Raw genomic sequence first — 19,816 nt, forward strand, 5'->3', positions numbered from 1 at the left:
ATCAAGAAAAGGGGATCTATCACCAAGGCATAGCGGCAAAGGTAAAAAGACTCATACAAGGAAAAATAGTTGGGACGACAAGGTTAGTGATTTTTTAAATGTTAGGCGACCTCCAATGAGAAATGCCAAACAAAAGCAGGTCACCCCAACTACATAAACAAGGTCCAATCGTTCTAAAAAGAAATCATGAATTTTGAATACTTCTTGAAGAATTGGGAGTGTGATGAAAAAGAATTACAAATTGAAGAAATTACAAGTTTGGACAAGAAGGGACAACATTTTAATTCCTTCATCATTTTATTCTACCATTATGTTAGTATTCTGATTTGTAATATCATCACAGAATATGTTATAAACTCTGTGGTGATCACTGAATATGTGATTGTAGCTAGTTCTTTCGTTTTACATGCTTGCTAGTGAGGCTATTTTATGCCTCAATAGGATTAGTAAGGTAAGGTTTAACCCGGTTTGTGTTATATGGGTAACAATACCGGTGCTATTGTCCCCCCTTATTTCTACTTTTCCTAATTGTTGTATTTTTCTTTTCTGTTATTAATAAAAAAACTAGCCTTAGGCGCTTGCCTAGCGGATTGCAAAAAAAAAAAAAAAGCCCCTGCTTATCAGAGGTATCTTACAAATAATTCTTCATCACTGCTTGATAGCAACAACAACAACAACAACCTAGTGTAATCCCACTAGTGGGGTCTGGGGAGGGTAATACGTATGCAAACCTTACCCCTACCCCGAGGGGTAGAGAGGTTGTTTCCCTGAGACCCTCGGCTCAAGAAGGAGACACGAGACGATATATTAGTATCACCGCTTGATAGCAAAAGCTGTAAAATTACCTTGTAAAATAGTAGCACTTTGTTGCTAATTACACTGGTATAGATACCAAAACTAACTGTAATTAACAAAAGAAATTGTGCCCCTCTATTTACAATGTCACTACAATGAGAACTTCTCAATCTGAATTGCTATTCATTGATTGTAACTCTGTTTTGACGAAACACAAATCGCTCAAAATTCCAGAACCCATAGCTATTCACATGATATTTGTATCACAATTTGTGACAATGTAGTCATCACTTTCTTAATTGCACTTTTCCACTGCCAAAAATCTTTACTGAAAATGAATTATAAGACCTCTTTTTCAAGTTTTAATACAGCCATGAATGCTTCCTGAGGTACATCAACTTTACCAATAGCTTTCATTCTTTTCTTTCCTTCAGCCTGATAAAAAGATAGAGAAATGAATCATAATGCATAAACTGTGTAACCCCAGTTTACATACAACAAATAAACAAAACCACCATAAGAAATGACACGAGTACGCAAGCATAGTTTACCAGCAAGAATTTCACAAGAAATATATTGAAGAGTAAGCTCTGATTACCGTCTCATATTAATATAACCTGTTGATAAATAGTCTTGCGCCTAGGACATCAACTCTTTCCTCCAGATTAAAGATTCTCAAGTAACTAATATATAAATCATAACTGACGGCCCAATTGCAATTGGAAAGGATGACCAGGCTATTTGCTAAAGAAAAAAAAAAGATAAGAAACAAAAGCTAAACAATGATGCCCCCCAGGGCTTAGTTCAAGTGGCAAAAGTTGAGGAATTTGTGCCTTAGGGCACAGGTTCGAGCCCTGAGCCATGTGAACTAAGCCTGGTATTTAAGTGGAGAAGGGTAGAGGTGCCCCTTTATCCCTGAGTTTTGAAGGCTGTGGTTGGTCCTACCCGGTTTGCCCCAAACGGATTTCTCAGTCTTAAAAAGAAACAAAGAGCTAAATGATGATGTAGCACCACAAGCCAGAAGAGAGAGAGGTAAAGGAAAGAAAAGTAAATGGGGGAAAAAGAGAAGTAGGACCGAATCAACTCTGTAGATGCCGGAATATGCAAATATTTTTGTAAACGGATTTGATTTTCTTGCACAGCTAAGCATGACACTAACAACAGCATATGCAAATATTTTTGTAAACAGAATACAGCCTAAACATTCATTACGAGTAATTGTAACTAACAATAATATTACATAAGGCATTTGTTTCCCAGGAGAGGGGTGCAAGGTACCTGTTTCTTGAGCAGTTTCTTTTTTCTTGAGATGTCACCACCTACACGAACAAAGATGAAATGTAAAACAAATTATGAGATCATACCCATGTAAAAACATGTCGTAAGTTTTAAGAGAGTTTAAGATGCTGCAGGAAACATCATAAATCCTGGATCCTCTGCAGAAGCAGAATGAAAATTCTTGCAAGGAACTTTGATATGTATATCATTCTAAGAAACAGATCATTAAGATAAAATGAAGACGAAAAAGAGACAATCAGGATATTCTGCAAAGCTTTCATTTCAAAACATGGAAAAAATACTAAGAGACCTTAACAGCTATAACATAAAAGGCACTTCATTGGCATGTGAAACAGTTCAATGCAACTCTAACCGTAGATTATCATACTGTTGGACTCATCTTGTAATCTTACCATAGCACTTAGCGAGAACATCCTTCCTGATAGCAGATATAGCCTCGCTGGCAATAACTTTTGAGCCAATGGTTGCCTGTCATGACAAATTAAGCATTCACTAAAACTAATATGCAAGGAATAGTATGAAAGATCAAGACAGTGTTACAGAATTTAAGTAACGACTTCCTATTTAGTGCTTGAACTCATTAGCAGAAAAGAATAGCACTATTCCTAAATAAATCAAAGGCGCTTAACACCAAGTAAGAAAGCTTGTTATAAACCAAACTTGAAGCAATTTATTCAGATACGGATTTCCTTATTTCAACTAACTTCAGAGAACAATGCAAAAGCATCATGCAATGATTTAATAAGTGAATATCCCGATAACTAATTCCTTTCTATGGATAATTTATGTGGTGTTCATTTATAAAACAGAAACAATGATTTTGGAAAGAGTAAAATGGGAGACCTACGTCTTCCGGACCAGAAAACCAAAAGAAAAAACAAGTAATCAACAAAAGCAAAGGTACCCAATATCATTGTTTTCCTTTTCCATCTCTTTTTTTTTTTTAAATTTTGATAAGGTATTATCCAATATCATTGTTCACTAAGGGAAGTTAACTTATGAAATAGACTAGTTGCTTTAGCCGTTAGGGATCATTTGCCGACTAGTTGGACACTCTAATTCTTTACCAAATGATGCACGCGCAGTCTTTATTCTCGTATCATGTCAACTCCTTGCAAATTAAAGCTTCCATGCATTTGCTACATTAGCTTCTGTCATATCCACGACATTACTACATGTTACACCATGTTAGCTATTGGTTTATTCAAGCGGCCATGTGTTTTGGCCCCTAAGTGCATAATTTGGGTTCGCCATATTGGCCTTTTTTCATATCTTGTTACAGCAATAAAAGTCCAAATCGCATGAAAGCTCTAGTTCTAATTTAGTCTTTTTACCAGCATTAATTAAGTAAAAGGCTCAAATATCTTGTAAAATCCTCAACTACTTTTCCCTTATCAATTGGTTTTTGGCTGGAGACAGCTCCTTCAACAGTAAAGCAACCACTAACCAGAAATCAAATTGAAGGGACACACTGGTTCTAAGAAATTCTTGCATTATCATTCTAATAGTATTCATGAGGTAACAGCAAAATTCCTACCGCTCTATTGCAGTTGAGCGAAAACAACTTCTCGTTCTACTCCATTTTGAATGTCTTGATTTGCCTTTGCATGACAATTTAAGGTGAGTTCAAAATGTAAATGGTTACTATATGATAGAGGAATATGGGATGCTGCAAGTATTTTTTGTTACTTTGGGAGTAGAAAAGAAAAGGAGTGATATTCAAATGTGAAAGAAGCTGCATCTAACACTATGATTTGTTCAATATAAGGTAGAAACAGTAACATGCTCTAATCGGATGAGCAAGTACAGCCCGATCAACACGCACAACATTGCTTCACCTTGAATCCAGGCCTACGAGATACTTAAACACACAATAAAACATAGTTTAAATTACTGATGGCTTTACACTATAACGTGCATGCATGTGCCCATTTGTAAAATATCTTTTGGCTTATTAGTAGCACAGCGCTTCTCTTTTAAAAAATTCTGCTGCTCATACAAAAGTCTCCGTGGATTTCATATGTTTTCTGAAAGTACACATTCAAACAAGCACATACCCTTTGTAACACATAAATCAATATAAAAGTCTGAAAAATTAATGCAGCACTCGAAGTTCAGAGACAATTTGACTGCGCTCTAAACGACACAGCAAAACGGGAGTGGAGAGGAAGAAATTCTCTTGTTAATGAGAACGCAAGATAATGTCATCAAATATAGCATCGACTTAAACTTAAATCTCTCAAAAGATAACTACTTCAAATGTATAGTACATTCTACCACCGATAAAAACACTACATTTCAACGTAAAACTCAAAAAGCAAAAAGCAAAAGAGTTTGTGGACTATACAAAACTCTTACCCAAGAAGAATGAAGACACCCCTGAAATCAGATTGATGTGAAATACATACCAAATAGTGACGCACTACTCTAGTGCAACACTCATACTAATTGATGATGCACTACTCTTCGAGTTCACTTAAATACTTCATGAAACAACCAGCAAAGAGCAACATGAAATCAAGAACTAACTGAATTCTTTTCATATAATGAAGGAAAACATTGTATAATCCGTGCACTAGAGTCTTCCAAATGGATGGCCACCGATATAGGCACTTTGGATAGTTGTAGGAGACTAACCAGAGTAATTAAGCCTTTCTCCCTAAGAAGCATAGTGATGATACTAACGCTATATATCATTGAATGAGAACTCCAAGAATAAACGAGAAAATTTTTTCCTCTTGTAATGAACAACAACAATGTGAAATATGAAGGCTCTTAAAAATTACCATTATCACGAACAACATAAAAGATGACCAAGTAAAGAAAGAGATGTCGTACCTGAATTGGCACTTTAAACATTTGTCTGGGTATTAGTTCTTTTAGCTTTTGGGTTAAAGCCCTTCCCACAGAATATGCCTGAAAAGATGCAAGTGTTACTTCAAATCTATGCAAAGGCAATCATTTGTACCAGATAAGATAGAAACCTTTCACATTGGTAAACGAAGGAGAAGGGAAGATACCAGCGAACAGTAGACTCAATAAATAAATGTTTTTATTTTTGCACAATCTATGAAGATTTAAATTTGCTCGAACTCGGTGCAGGTGTCTCATACAGGTGCGGATCTAGAGGTCGGATCCTTCATGATCTAAATTTTAAGATTCAGGCATACGGATCCAGGTAGGGATACAGGTGCAAGGATTCGGCTAAAAATAATTCAAATATCTAAAAATAGAGTTCCAGTCTATTAGAAACAACCTCTTTATCCTCACAAGGTAGGGGTAAAGTCTGCGTACACACTACCTTCCCCAGCCCCACAGTGTGGGATAATACTGGGTATGTTGTTGTTGTAGAGTTCCAAAAATATGTCAAGGTATCCAAGAATGGGAAAACATTGATCAAGAGGAGAATCCTAGAAGGAGATAAAAGGAAAAGGACTGACTTAGAAATTTCTATATACAAGGTATTCCATTTTCTTCAATTTCACCCTAGCTTTTATTTTAATTTCAGAAATCATTGTATATGTCCCAAATTTCACCATTGATTTTGGTCAAAGTACCCAAAATCGGTTGACCTGATCCGGTACGGATCCCACACCTACACCCACATTGTGTCGACACGGGTGCGGCACCGGAAGTGAAGAGCCCGAGCAACAATAGATGATAAACAGTCAAAAAGATTATAGGAGAAGACAGCATGGATTCCATCAATAACTAAGAAAAGAAAAGCAATAGATTATGCCTGCCAGTCTATTTTCAGGTAGCTAGTGAATGCTTGTGACTTGAAAAATCCTTCATGTCAACACATGGAAGACAAAAGTTCTATTCTGTTCACCTATATTCATGAGGCAACAACTCTAATACTTGTGCAGTTCTTCCGAGTTAAGTGCATAATGTGGCTGACATTGAATGAAAGCGATTTAGTTTTTACATCATGTCCATGAGAAAAAAGCTCCAAAATCTTGTCACGAAGAAAACACAATGCTAGCGGGGAAAAAAGAAGTATCCCAACACTGTCACAACTGTCAAGCAAAAGTGCAGCAGAAGAATTTTATGCAGTAGGTTCTTTTCTCCCAGATGAATTTGCTTTCCATTTTAACCACATATACATGTCATTAGACCCTTTGTTACCTTGTCTTTATGTACGATTGTTGCCAAGGGTTCGACACAATCACCATTAATGAGAATATCAAGCTTTATCAGATCACTTTCTGTATACCTGGCAGGCACAATCAGAGTAAATAGATCTCATTAGCAAGTTATCTGCAATTTTATGAACTTCAACAACAATCTTTGGACGCCAATTAGACATTTTAAACAGTTTTTCCCTTTCTCAAATATGGAAAGAAATCCACTAATAAGTAAATGCAAACAGAAATGGGATTTAACTGACAATCATCAAGCTAGAGAGTTGGAAATTGGTGCTTCTGTAAAAGATTGGAAAGCAAAGAACACATTAACTAGGTTCCAATTACGTCTTACAATTGGGATCAGTGTAAAGACCATTTCACGCATCCAGATACGCCATTGATTTAGCAGTGCATCGAACTAAATGTTTATTTAACAGTGAGCACTCATGACAATAATACCAACTGTACGCCTGATTCAGAATATCAAGCTAAAGGTTTGCCTTTGACACGCGCAGCAGAAATAGTGTGAGCTCTCTTCAGATAGATATCCATGGAGGGCAACAGTAAAAGGGCTCATAACTTTAGAATATCTACCTAACAACTTTTTACAAGTTGTTCATGGGAAGAAAATTGGGATCTTCTTTCTGCAATAAAATCATTTTGTACAAATTAACAATCTTTCTGCAAAAGAAAAAGAAGCTACATAGGCATTTTATGAGGAAAGAGATTTCATATATTCTCCTTTAACATTTAGAACTCCTCCTATTCCTCAGACATAAGAGGAAGAGGAAAGGTACAAAAGAAAACGTGAATACAGATTTGTCTCCCTTAGCTTGGAAAAAAAATGAACCAACTTTCATCACCTGAATCAATTCAACCGTACTAGAAGCATGAGACAATTTAAATTGAGAACAAGATATGTAATTAATATTTAAAAAGTGTGTGCAAGTTCCAAAATATTAGGAGATCAAATCACTGAAGATAGATTTGACACTGCATAATATGTTGTCTTACCCGATAAAGGAGTATTCCATGCTTGCATAACCTTTGCTTCTTGACTTTAGCTGATCAAAGAAATCTCCAACCATCTGATGAAGAAAATTGAAACATCATGACTGGACAAAGAAAGACCCAGCTCAACATTGGTAGACGTGCTCACAGAAAAAGAAAAGAAAATTGATATTATTCCTTACTTGATCAAAAAACAAAATAAAATGAAAAAGAAAACAAAATTCAACATGGAATCCTTAAGAAAAATGAATACACTACGTACATTGTGAAGTACCAAAAAACAACTAGTAAGCAAAACGACAGCCACCCATATTTTAAATCCTCCAGAAATGTACTTTTTGTACCCTAACCCTTTTCCAATCCACAAGAGCTCTACATCAGGGCACTGGTTAACTAGTTACCTCAGCAAGTGGCAATTCATATATGAGTGATGCTCTATTCTCGGTAATATATTTCATCTCTTTGAATATTCCTCTTCGATCTTGAGCAAGTTCCATAAGAGCACCAATATAATCTTTTGGAGTAAGAAGCTCAATCTGCATGGAGAAGAATCACAAGCAGATGACCAACTAGTTAGAATTGATACTGCATATGAAAGACAAATTTGAAAATAGTCATGAATTCAGAGAGCAACCTTAACAAACGGCTCCTCAATTGACCGTCTTTTTCCGGGTTCAGGAAGCAAAGATGGATTTGAACACTCAACCTGGATCAGATCAGATGCATGCATATAAGACCATAACATGGAAAGACAGGCTCCAATATAAAAACTGCAATACTGGAAGATAAACATAGACTACTTCAAAGGATGAAAAACTTAAAAGATGAAAAATAACACCGAGTTATCAAAGATAAACTTTTGTCAATTAGAATGACCTTTCTTTCTAGTGTATCATAAGTTCCCCTTGTAATTTTTTATATTACACAACCTCTCTAGTCTTGGCTAACAGTGATAACTTCAAAGTATCTCTGTATGTCCCAAACAATCTCACTATGAAATCAGTCTTTTATTTTTGAAATAAGACTTTGTGAGAAAGAAGCATACTGAAATATTCTAGTAAAGAAGTCAGTTAATCCTGATGGCGCTTTTAGGTCGATACTGTCTTTTTCTTTTTTGAAAATGGTAACAGTAAGGATGATACTGTTATCCTGGTAGATATCATGTTGTTTAAATTTGTAGTTCTTCTTTTCTTTAAGTCAGGAGTGAGATGCAAATCAATATTTTGTACAGAAAGAACAAAGCAGCAGGACAGTCAATGTTACGCAGCAACAATATTAAGGTTAAAAGAAAGTACACTTGAAGAAAGGCAAAAACAGCATTGAACAGTTAACCTATGGTGAGGTCTGCAGAATGACACTTTTAACTAGAAGTGGATAATTATACATTTATACTAGCAACTGCAGTAAACTAGAATGGTATTAATGGCTTGACACAATCAACCCCAGGGATAAACACCTTCCTAGCTACCTGTGTTTAGTAGATGCAAGTACGAATACTAGCTCATTAACCTGACAAGTGACAACCACGATAAATTTGCAAAAGGATGCAACTAGACATAGGGGAGTAAAAGAATGCTTAAAGCAGCAGAATTTTTTTTTCTATTAATTAACCCATTTATCTGTCTCCAGATGACAACATCAAAATCTGATAGTCCTTTCATTAGCAGTTAAATAAGGAAGAGATTCTTGTAACTGCTCTACTGGTAAAAGCTATCGTATTTCCTATCATGCTATCTGGAGTAGAGAGAATATAAAATCCTATGGTTTTAAGAATGCAAGCAGATATTTCACAGGGTTGTCTAAACCCATATAATTTTAAAGAATGCCCAGTCAATTTCCCACACCAGAAATACATTATCCCATTTATGATACCCTTGAAAAAGTCAGCATTAGAGCTAAGCTCTGACAATTTCACTGGAATAAAGAGGCACAACTCAGAATAAAAAGCTTGAGTGCAGGACAAGAGATGTTACAATATCACCGTCTATGCAATTGACTCGGTAAACGACACTCGGGGCTGTAGTTATTAGAGACAAATCGTACTCGCGCTCGAGCCTTTCCTGTGAAACAAAAGTATAATAGAGCACATGACAAGCACAACCGTCAGGGTAAAAAATAATCAAGTTACTAGCAGTGAAGTTAGCATGAACATTATTCTGACCTGAACAATTTCCATGTGAAGAAGACCCAAAAACCCACATCGAAATCCAAAACCCATAGCACTTGAAGTCTCTGGCTCAAACTGCAAATTTGGAATTATGAGAGAAAAATCTTACGTAAATTTGCAACTTCAAAGTTTTTGAACAATATTCATAATAATTGCCACATCTCCGGTTATTTCTAACAAATTATAAGTATAAAAGGAAGATAAAATGGTTAGCAGACAAGAATATGCATAAATCTGCAAATTCAACAACAACAACAACAACAACAACAACTATCCAGTATAATCCCACCAGGTGGGGTCTGGGGAGGGTAGGATGTACGCAGTCTTACCCCTACCATGGAAGGGTAAGGAGACTGTTTCCGAATGACCCTCGGCTAAAGAAGATAAAGGAAGCCCTGATAGCAAGACAAAGGTCTGAAGCTCTGCAAATTCATTAAGTAATATTGGTCAAAGGATTATAATGGGGTCGACTACATGCAAACGCATAAATTTGAACAAAACTAAAATTTCCAACATCAATGATTAAGACCACAAGTTTCAAAAGTCTTTATTTCTTTCTTAAAACTTCGTGTCTCTTCAAACTACGCCACATAATTGAAACATAGGGAGTATATCATAAAAGCCAGAGTAGAACAAAGGACACATGATACACAAGATTCTGAACACTGACTACAAAAATAATGCTCTGACAAGTTTTCAAAAGCATTGCAATGAGAAAATTCAGGAACTCATCAAAAACCCGTCAGTATTTACATTGCGAGCATTATTTTTACCTTCAATGCAGCATCATTAAGTTGCAACTTCTCCAATGCATCACGAAGCTCACTAAACCTGCAGAAATGTTGACAACCATTTGCAGTGGCAAATCTATTTGCATCCATATATATACATGTAAAGTATGAGAATAGAAATATACTGGTCGGCATCAACTGGGAACAAGCCACAAAAAACCATTGGAGTAGCCTCCTTGTATCCCGGTAGTGACTGCTCTGCTTTTCTATTGAAGTGTGTGATAGTGTCACCCACCCTAGCATCAGCTACTGATCTTATGGAAGCTGAAAGAAAGCCCACCTGAAATGATAAACTGAAAATCTTAAAATCTCATCACTTGAAGAAAATTGACCTATTAAAATGAAGATTTGAAGGTACTGCCCTCATGATTTGTCGTTGTTTATCACATCAGTTATATTAGTTTCTTTTTCATTTTTCCAGGATTTGCAATAATTTGACGCTATGATTTCTTGATAATTTTTTATAAAAGTGGTGTCTGGTCCAGATTGCGAGCACCTCGACTATTCCACAAAGTACTTGCTATCCCTCACTAGCACAGTACTGGGTAACTCTGCCCACCAAGGCTTAGGCAGATGGGAAGAAATCACCTAGTGTTAATGTCTCTGCTGAGCCATTTCTCAATAATTAACTGTAGAATCAAATCCATCTAACTTGGTCATCAAGGATGTAGCAGATTGGGAACTCTAAATGAGAACTGAGAAGCGGTAAATAATTGCTTATTCTGCTTTGGACAAGAGGTAGATCTTTTTTCCTGATAAATAAGAAGAGAGGTATTAGAATTAATTAGTCAAATAAGATATTCTACCTCTCCGGCGTATAACTGATCAACTTGCAACTGGTTAGGAGATAAAACTCCTAATTCATCAGCAAAATAATCCTGCATTTGTTGTAGTTAAGAATAAGCCAACAGGTATTTTGATCTATCTATCAACCAAATAAGAGAAAGAGAAAAATTCAGAAAATTGAGAAGGTCATATCTCGCAGGTAAATAATGAAAAAAAATCTTGTATATAAGAAAAGAGGATTGAAGTAGAGATCGGTACAACACTCCCGAACAAGATGCCTTCAAAATTTAACACAGAGAAGGGTATAATTCTTTAAGACATCAGGAGGTCAATGACATTATTTTATCAGATCCAAAGGATATTGAAGGTTCTAGCAATGGACTCCTAATTCTATGGGTTGAAGCTTACTATTTGCTGTAAAAGATTTCTTTTAACACATATTAGTGATTCAAGCATTGAACCCCTAATTGTATTAACAGAAGCTTATGTTCTTTAAAAGATTAGTTTTTCACACACAAAGGCTGAAGTTGTTGACTGCCCATGTAATATTCTTGCCGTATATTCTCCTTGGGCAACAAATAAGGTCTTTCTTTTCGAACAGTAAGTCACAGTATTATTCTCAACAATACAGCACCTAGAACCAGCTACTATATCACTGAATGCTAGATGATGATTTTCCAAATGATCACTTGGACAAAAGAAAAGGCAAAGTATATGATTAAGAAACTATACCTTCCCACTGGCCATAAAAAGCACTCTATCACCTTTTTTAATAGTCCCATCAATGACTCGAAAATAGACAATAACACCCCGATATGGATCATAATAACTGCATAAAGAGATAAAGGGAACAATTTCAGTTAGTTATGATGTGCTATCCCAGGTTTTTCGTCAATGCATGTTCACAGCTTTTAAATTATTTTCATAACGTTGGTATTTCTCTTGCTAATATGTGTAACATCTTCCAATGTAAAAACAGATAACATCAGTAATATTGAGAATAGTAACCAATTTCTTAATATTGGATATTGCAAATGCATGATTAAAATTTTTAATGAGTATTTCCATGCATAAGCTTTCAAACATCTGTAAATAGTAGTAAACTAACGCGAATATATTCAAAGGGCTGTCAATCAGATATACCTGTCAAATATAAGAGCCCTCAGAGGCCTTCCAGCAGTATCACCTGGTGGTGGAATCTTCTGAACAATCGCATTTAGAATTTCCGTAATACCTATTCCTTCCTAATGAGGAAAACACACATCAAATTCCGCAAGTTGTAGTAGGGCTCAGTTATTCAACCATTACTTTAAATTTTCTTCTATTTGGTTAAAAATAGAATCTGCCATGTATTCATTGAACAGAAAGAACGGGAAATGAGAATTATGAAAGAAATTACCTTTGCTGAGGCGTGTATTGCATTGCTACAGTCCAGGCCAACAATCTATACAACAAGATGAGTTGATTCTATGGTTAATTGTGAAGTTACAGAAGCTTCAAGTATCTTTTTCCTTCATTCATATCCAGACAGCTAATACAGAAAACCATTGACACCACAACATGTAAAAACATGACTTATCAATAAAGGCGATTTAGAGGTCATCTAACCTTAGAGAAAATTTGCAAAAATCATATAAAGCAAGTAATACTAGTAATAGTGAGAATGACAACCAAAGCCATAGCAGGAATAATAGCCATAGCTTATTCATTAATGGTGCAGACAATCACAATGGCACCAATAATAGTAGCTATACCTCTACAGATACAAAAATCCTAACTGTATTTATCTCAACAAGCCAACCTCTTCTATCTCTTGAGCAACACGATTTGGCTCAGCCCCTGGAAGATCAATCTTGTTCAGAATCTGAAGAGAAGAATCATCACTCTTGTCAGCAAATACATAATCAATAAATATGAAACAACATGATTTGAAGACGATGACAAAAGACTGGGGCGTCATGACTGATAAAGAAATGACGATAGCAAAAATGCTCCTGCATCCCTAGCATGATATAGAGCACATTTAAAAAAACTGCAAACCAGAGCGTCATAGCTTTGAAGATCTGCGCACCCAACCTAAAACCTTAAGGCAATGGATAGAGTGGCACAGGGCATTATAAACCCTTTAGGAATCTTTCACGGACAAGTGTAGCAATTAGAAGCTCCGGTAACATGTAAAAGGAGAGCAAAGAAAAGAGAAAAAGCTCGTAAGGAATTTGGTTATTGAATATATACAAGAGTGGCTCCTTATAAGATTCTTAATATACATTTTTTTGTTGATAAAGTACTAACTTAATATCATATGTTTGGGCACAAAATTGCTCATATACAGTGAGAATACCAAAAAGTAGAAAAGCTACAAAAAGATATGGTCTTCTACGAACAAACCCAATCTTCTATACATAAAGGAACCTCATGGGTGCACCAAGAGAAAATAAGGAATAAGAGGTTATTCCTCAATTGTAGAAAGTTCATCTCTATATTTTCAAAAGCTCTCCTATTTCTTTCTCTCCAAACAACCCACATAAGTGCTAGTGGAGCAACATTCCATGTCCTACATCTTCCCATTCTCCGACCACAATTCCAATTAAACATTAGCTCTTTCACAGTGCCTGGCTTCACCCAAGATATTCCTAACCAACACAGGATTTCCCACCATAATCTCGAGGCTACCCAACAATCAAGGAGGAGATGGTCAACATCTTCAACCGAACACTTATACATGAAGCACCAACTATTGTATGTAACCTTCCTCTTCCTCAGATTTGGCCTTCAATATCACCCCTCTTGTTGCTAAACAAGTGAAGGAGCACACTTCTCTTGGTAGCTTAGGGATCCAACTAGATCTATGTGGAAATGAAACCTCCTCCATAACTAGGAGCTACTCATAGTATGACTTAGCAGAAAACACTCCATTGTTCCCCGCCCTCCACCTCCATACATTGTGGTTATCCTTCGGTGTTCCATGTTTGTGAAGCAAATCGATTAGGTTTTGGAATTCTGCCATTTCCCAGTCATGAAAGTTCTTCATGAACCTCAAATCAATTCTTAGTATATGTACAATAAGGTAAGCAATTAATTCCTACAAATTGAATATAGTATATCCTACAGAATATTCTTCATAAGATTCTCTACTCAAGTTCAATAAACTCAGACATGTGGTGAATGCAGACACATTTTAATATATAACTTGGTAATTTCTCTCGACTTTCAATAGTTTTGGAAGCATAAACTAAGCCAATTTCAAAATTTTCAAAAACCTAGATCATCTTTGAAAGAGGACGCTATCACCTATCAGACATCAAAATCATCAGGAATTGCTTGAAACTATTAAAATAAGAACATCCTGTAACACCAGAAAAAAGCTGTTGACATTTGCCTTAGTTGAAATGTCTGATATAATTATGTGCTCCGTATGTAATTCATGATACACCTATGATACACAGTAGCATTCCAACAAACGTACCGGGATGATCTCAAGATTGTTTTCCAATGCTAAATACACATTAGCCAGTGTTTGCGCCTCTACACCCTATAGCATAAGAACTCAATTCAAAATCGGACACTGCAAAAAACTCCATTTATTGTAATAGGCACAAAATATGACAGTTCATTTTCATTACCATATCAACTAATTAGAACTGCAACCTATAATCGTTACATGTATTTTACGAATAGATTCTGAAATATACAGGAGATAAATGTTTTTAAACCTGGGATGCATCAACAACAAGCAGAGCACCTTCACAGGCAGCAAGAGACCGAGAGACCTGATATTAATGAAGAATTAATATGGCATAAAATGGAAATCTGTTCTGTGCTTCACAGGAAATAATTCTACAAATAAACCACCTTCGCCACACTATAAATGCATTGTGCATTTTGGTGACTTTGGTCTGCTAATTTATAGCATATCGGGTGATTCCAGTAATTTAGATCAAAGTACTTGAATAGTCACTAGAAAACGAAGAGCTATATCTAAGTGAAAATGCATTATTTACATATTCAATACCAATTCTAATAGCGTACGGGTCATGTCAATAGAGCTCGTATATATTTGAACATTTCCAAATCCAAATTATAAGAATCGCCAGGGAGTGGTGTATTTTATAGCCGGACCAACGTATATTTGGACCCAAACTTACTAGATCACCCCCTACCACCAACTCAAATTGAATCAAATGACCAGGTAAGGATTTGGAGGACATGGTATCTTAAATTAGATAAATGCTAAAGTAGTATCAAATTGTTGGTCTCCAATCGCCTTCAAGATCAATAAAAGCTGTACATCATAGTGGGCTTAACTTCTCCATTCTCTTTTGCTTTTGTCGAATCTTTTAGGATGGGCCAAATTAGCAACAACCACTAATAAGTGACATATGTCATGGTGAAAACAACTTACAATGTTGAACCCTTGATGAGAAATTCATCACCCAAACCAAAAGAAATTGTTAGATAAGATATGAAATTTGTTCAAGTTATGGACCAGGTACAGCTTTGTGACATGAAGTCTTCAATTATGAGATGCTGATGCATTCATTCCACATGTATAGAAAATTTCACATGACTGCGACACAAATTCCTTACTTTTTTGACAAAATTAACATCTTGCTCACTTATCCCGGTATATAAACCATGAAAACAACAACCATATGCATACAGAGTTTCTACCTTATAAGATCAGGATGGATGGTATAATGTAAACCAACCAAAATTGAGGGTTAGCACAACACTTTCATGTTAAGACCGTTCCTGCCACATACCTCATATGAGAAATCTACATGACCTGGAGTGTCAATCAGATTGAGGCAGTATGGCTCATTTTCATAAATGAAACGCATTCGAGCAGCCTGCAGCAAAAAGTTACATGAATTTCCTAGGAAAGCATCAGAATGATCAATACTGAGACAAAGAAAGGTTTCAAAAGCATATAAAACTTCCTCAAAACACAGACTGCAAATAAGAGCTATGCTCAACATTCTTTTCTTCCTCGAGCAAAAGTGAATAGACTAAAGTAGTGAAGGTCACAATACATTTTGCAGGAACTGCGAGAGACTTAATGCTAACTGGTATCACATGGGTGCTCCAAAAATTTACAAAAGAAGTATTTCAACCCATTCAAATGCTTTGTCTCTGAACAATCAACAATAGCACCACATGGGCTACCTCTCGTGCTAAACTTCTTTCTTTTCCTCCAGAACTTTCATCCTTTTAGCATTTCCTTTGTGTTGGAAGGTGTTACCCCCTCAACTCCACCCATCTTCCAAACTAGGAATCATAGCCCATCTGCAACTGGGAAGTGGAGTAGAAAATGATATCCCCACATGCCTTCTTGCACATGAAACAGCTAGATGTATACTTTCTTTCCCCAAGTTCTCCGGCATCAGGACAGCCTCACCTGCTGCTAGCCATGCAAAGAAACATAGGTGCTCTTGGAATTCACACTGAATAATTAGGAAAGTCCCTTCCTTCTCTTCTCATAGAACTTTGATAGCATAATCTTACTACGAAGAGACCATCTCTCAATCCCGCCCATATAGGTGGACTTTGTTCTCATAAAGTGTTGAAATTTTTTTCGAAACAACTTTTTGATTTTTCCGACCAAATACCATCGAGTTTTTACATTTTTTGCAGAAACTGAAAAACTTTTTACTAGTGGCAAAAACTGAAAAAAATATCCAGAAACAAACACCACCTATGATATTTTGCCAATATAAAGTCCACGCCAAACTCTAAAACTCAACCTCCTAGTGTGGCAAGTTTCTCCTAAATGGAGGTCCTATACAGTTTTTGCTTCCTGTACCCTTGATATATTATTTTTTATTTTTTCCTGGGAACTGATATTACTTTAGCCCATCATACAAAGGTCTCGCCACTATCATCCAAAAACATACACTGATGCCAGTCGATTCTATTAGAGATCAAAGAAACCAACTATTACTATGTCTCTATCCCAAGCTACTGGAGTTGGCAATATGAATCGTCACTATCGATTCCGCTCCATTTGGATCCATTTTATCCAAATATTTAATAGTTTGGGGGTTCTCTAACACTAACGATTCTCTATATTTTCTACTGACATGCAAATTTCTAAACAAACTAAAAAGACTCCTAATAAATATTGGACATAATGTAACATACCAACATGTCTAAACCTTTTAATTGGTATCATCTACGAATCTTTTGCTTCCATAATGTTCTATTTTCACTAAATTTGCATGGATTCCAAGATATTTTAGGTCTTTAGAGAAAACTTCCTCTTATGTTATTTTAGGCATACCTCTATCTTCTTTTAACACAGTCGAGCATCCTGGATCCACGCCTACAAATGAGTGCACTTGGAGGTCTATGCAGTACATGACAAACTGTCTCAAAATATATTCTCTCATTTATCCTCTATGTCTGCTACCTGCAACCATTTCTGGTCTTGACTAATATTGTATAACTGCACACATATTACATATGTACTATCAAATTACTGCAACTATACCAGAAATTTTACTCAAAACTCACGCGTAAACCAAGTAGAACATTTTTGTTTCTTGTTGGGTTCTAGATTAATAAATAATGTGCACCTGTAATTTGATAGTGATGCCTCTTTCTCTCTCCAAATCCATATTATCCAGAAACTGTTCCTTCATTTCTCGGCTCTCTACAGTCCCTGTCATCTGCAGTAACTTATCCGCCAACGTCGATTTTCCATGATCAATATGTGCTATTATGCAGAAATTCCTTATATTCGAGATGGGCACCTACACACATACAAAATAGCAAACGCCAATTCATTCTAACGAATTATCACAAAACAATGAAAAAACAAAAGATATAAAAACCAAAAGATTTAATATGATTACTTAATAAGTGAACTCATCTTTTAAATATTTTTTGTACCTTCAGGCGCTTCAGCGCATAAATCAAACTCAAAAACAAAAGGTGAAACAAACTTCTCATCCACCAAAAAACAAGGATTTAAGTTATATACACGGACAATTTAAGATTGTTTGCACTATCAAGGAATTTTAACATGTGATATCAGGTTAGTTACTAATTTCAAATTTTAATATGTGATAGCCAGTTAGTTACCATTTTTATTATATAGCCAATGTCATACTTATCAAAAGATTTACATATAATTACCTAATCGGTAAAATGAATTTTAACACGTGATATCAGGTAAGTTACCGTTTTAAAAAAATTTATCAATGAATGCTTAGCTTTAATTTCCTAACCAGGTCATTTACCTATAATTACTTAATAAGTAATCATATTTTTTACTTAATAACCGGTGCATAGAACTTAAACTAAAAAAAAAAAAAGGCGAAATAAACAGACCTTCAATAGACGGTCTTTGCCGGCGCGGGCAGCGATCTCAAGCTCAGTTGCAGCTGCTTGGCAATGCACGCGCAAGCTACTACGCCGCCGTCGCATAGACTGAGCTCCACTGCGTTTGCTTTTCAAGTTGTGACTGAAGTAGAGTTTTGAGGCAAGGTGAAAGCAATTGTGGTGCTGCTGCTGAATTTTAGCGTTTGGGTATTGAATGAATTTGGGGCGGCAAAAATTCGTAGTGGCCATTTTCGAATGGCGCACTCCTAGAAATTGTACAGGAGGAGAGGCTATATCCTCTTTTCTGTTACTGGGGGAAATTCGCTGGCTTTTCAGCCACAAGATGAAACGATAGGCGTGAAATTTTTTGCTCTGTATCTTCACGCGCGTAATGGGTAGTTAATTTGCTGGTTTTTCTTCGTTTGGACCATTGGATTAGAAATTTAAGTATCAATTATCAACAACAACAACTCAGTATAATCCCACTTAGTGGGGTCTGGAGAAGATAGTGTGTACGCAGACCTTACCCCTACCCTGAGGTAGAGAGGTTGTTTCCAAATAGACCCTTGGCATCCTTCCCTCCAAGAACTTCTCGCCTTGCTCTTGGGGAAGCTCGAACTCACAACCTCTCGGTTGGAAGTGGAGGTTGCTTAAGTATCAATTATCATCGCAATTAATCGAGTTAATTTTTTGTATGACAACTTTACCCCTATAGTCGTACAATTATAAAACAATTTTTTTAGGGAAAAGGTTCAAATATACCTCTTTACTTTTTGAATATTATCTACAATTAATCTCTGTTATACTATACGATCAAATTTACCTATACCGTTATACTATCCAGCCAAATTTATCTCTACCATCAACAAATTTTTAAAAATTACCCATCAGTTCTTTAGGTGACCCAGAATCTCTCAAATCATTTTAGTTAAGTCACTTGTTTTTCTTGATCCACTATTTTCAAAATAGTTGGCATTTACCTGTTTTCTTAATTTAAAAAAAAAAGAAATAAGAGAAAAAATATTAAAATAATATAGCAGTTAATAAACAAAGTATAGTAAATTGAAGAATCTAAATTAAGTAGCTTATTTAAAATTTTAAAAGTATTTACAACACCCTAGCTTTAATGAATTCGTTCCACCAAATGTATGAAGGCTTTGTAAGTATTAGTGATAGAAGTTGAAGTTCCTTAGAGATTTTGTATTGTCGAATTCAACCTTGCTTTAATCAAATGCCGACACGTTGTGCACTCTTAAGTTAATCGACCAAACTCTATACTAACTAGACAATTACAAAATTTATTTGAATATACATGGAGCAGGCACATATAATACATAACAAATGGACCCATAGAATTTTACGGTGTGCATATGGTTGAAAATTATAAAACATTTAAATTAGCTTCAAAACCATTATCACAATAAGAGAAGTGGGTGCAATGGTAATTAAAAATATTCATGAATAATTTGTATAATTTAGTACCTTTAGCATTCACATTAATACTAGTAATTTCTAAA

General features: G+C 35.8%; 1 protein-coding gene across 1 annotated transcript; it reads right to left on the minus strand.

Moving 5' to 3' along the window:
* Positions 1–820: 820 nt before the first annotated feature.
* Positions 821–18,719, minus strand: LOC107794533 (translation factor GUF1 homolog, chloroplastic). Its single transcript, XM_016617032.2, has 22 exons — positions 18,309–18,719; positions 17,552–17,728; positions 15,740–15,826; positions 14,690–14,746; positions 14,443–14,508; positions 12,778–12,840; positions 12,376–12,420; positions 12,120–12,220; positions 11,709–11,805; positions 10,997–11,068; positions 10,316–10,470; positions 10,173–10,230; positions 9,394–9,474; positions 9,206–9,292; positions 7,867–7,938; positions 7,634–7,768; positions 7,236–7,309; positions 6,223–6,310; positions 4,933–5,010; positions 2,487–2,562; positions 2,074–2,114; positions 821–1,230 (listed from the first exon to the last, which is right to left on the minus strand). The coding sequence occupies exons 1-22, from the start codon at positions 18,546–18,548 to the stop codon at positions 1,135–1,137; spliced, it is 2,046 nt and encodes a 681-aa protein (XP_016472518.1). The 5' UTR covers positions 18,549–18,719; the 3' UTR covers positions 821–1,134.
* Positions 18,720–19,816: the final 1,097 nt, after the last annotated feature.

This window comes from Nicotiana tabacum, chromosome 16 (assembly GCF_000715075.1).
Source record: "Nicotiana tabacum cultivar K326 chromosome 16, ASM71507v2, whole genome shotgun sequence".
Classification (NCBI taxonomy): Eukaryota; Viridiplantae; Streptophyta; class Magnoliopsida; order Solanales; family Solanaceae; genus Nicotiana; species Nicotiana tabacum.

What these genes read in the sequence shown, in the direction of transcription:
- LOC107794533 (XM_016617032.2), bottom strand. Translation starts at nt 18,548, where the DNA reads ATGGCCACTACGAATTTTTGCCGCCCCAAATTCATTCAATACCCAAAC. An exon ending in AGGGCTCTTATATTTGACAG is followed by an intron (nt 11,806 to 12,119) that starts GTATATCTGATT and finishes CTCTTTATGCAG; the next exon opens with TTATTATGATCCATATCGGG. An exon ending in TGTTCTCGCTAAGTGCTATG is followed by an intron (nt 2,115 to 2,486) that starts GTAAGATTACAA and finishes TTGTTCGTGTAG; the next exon opens with GTGGTGACATCTCAAGAAAA.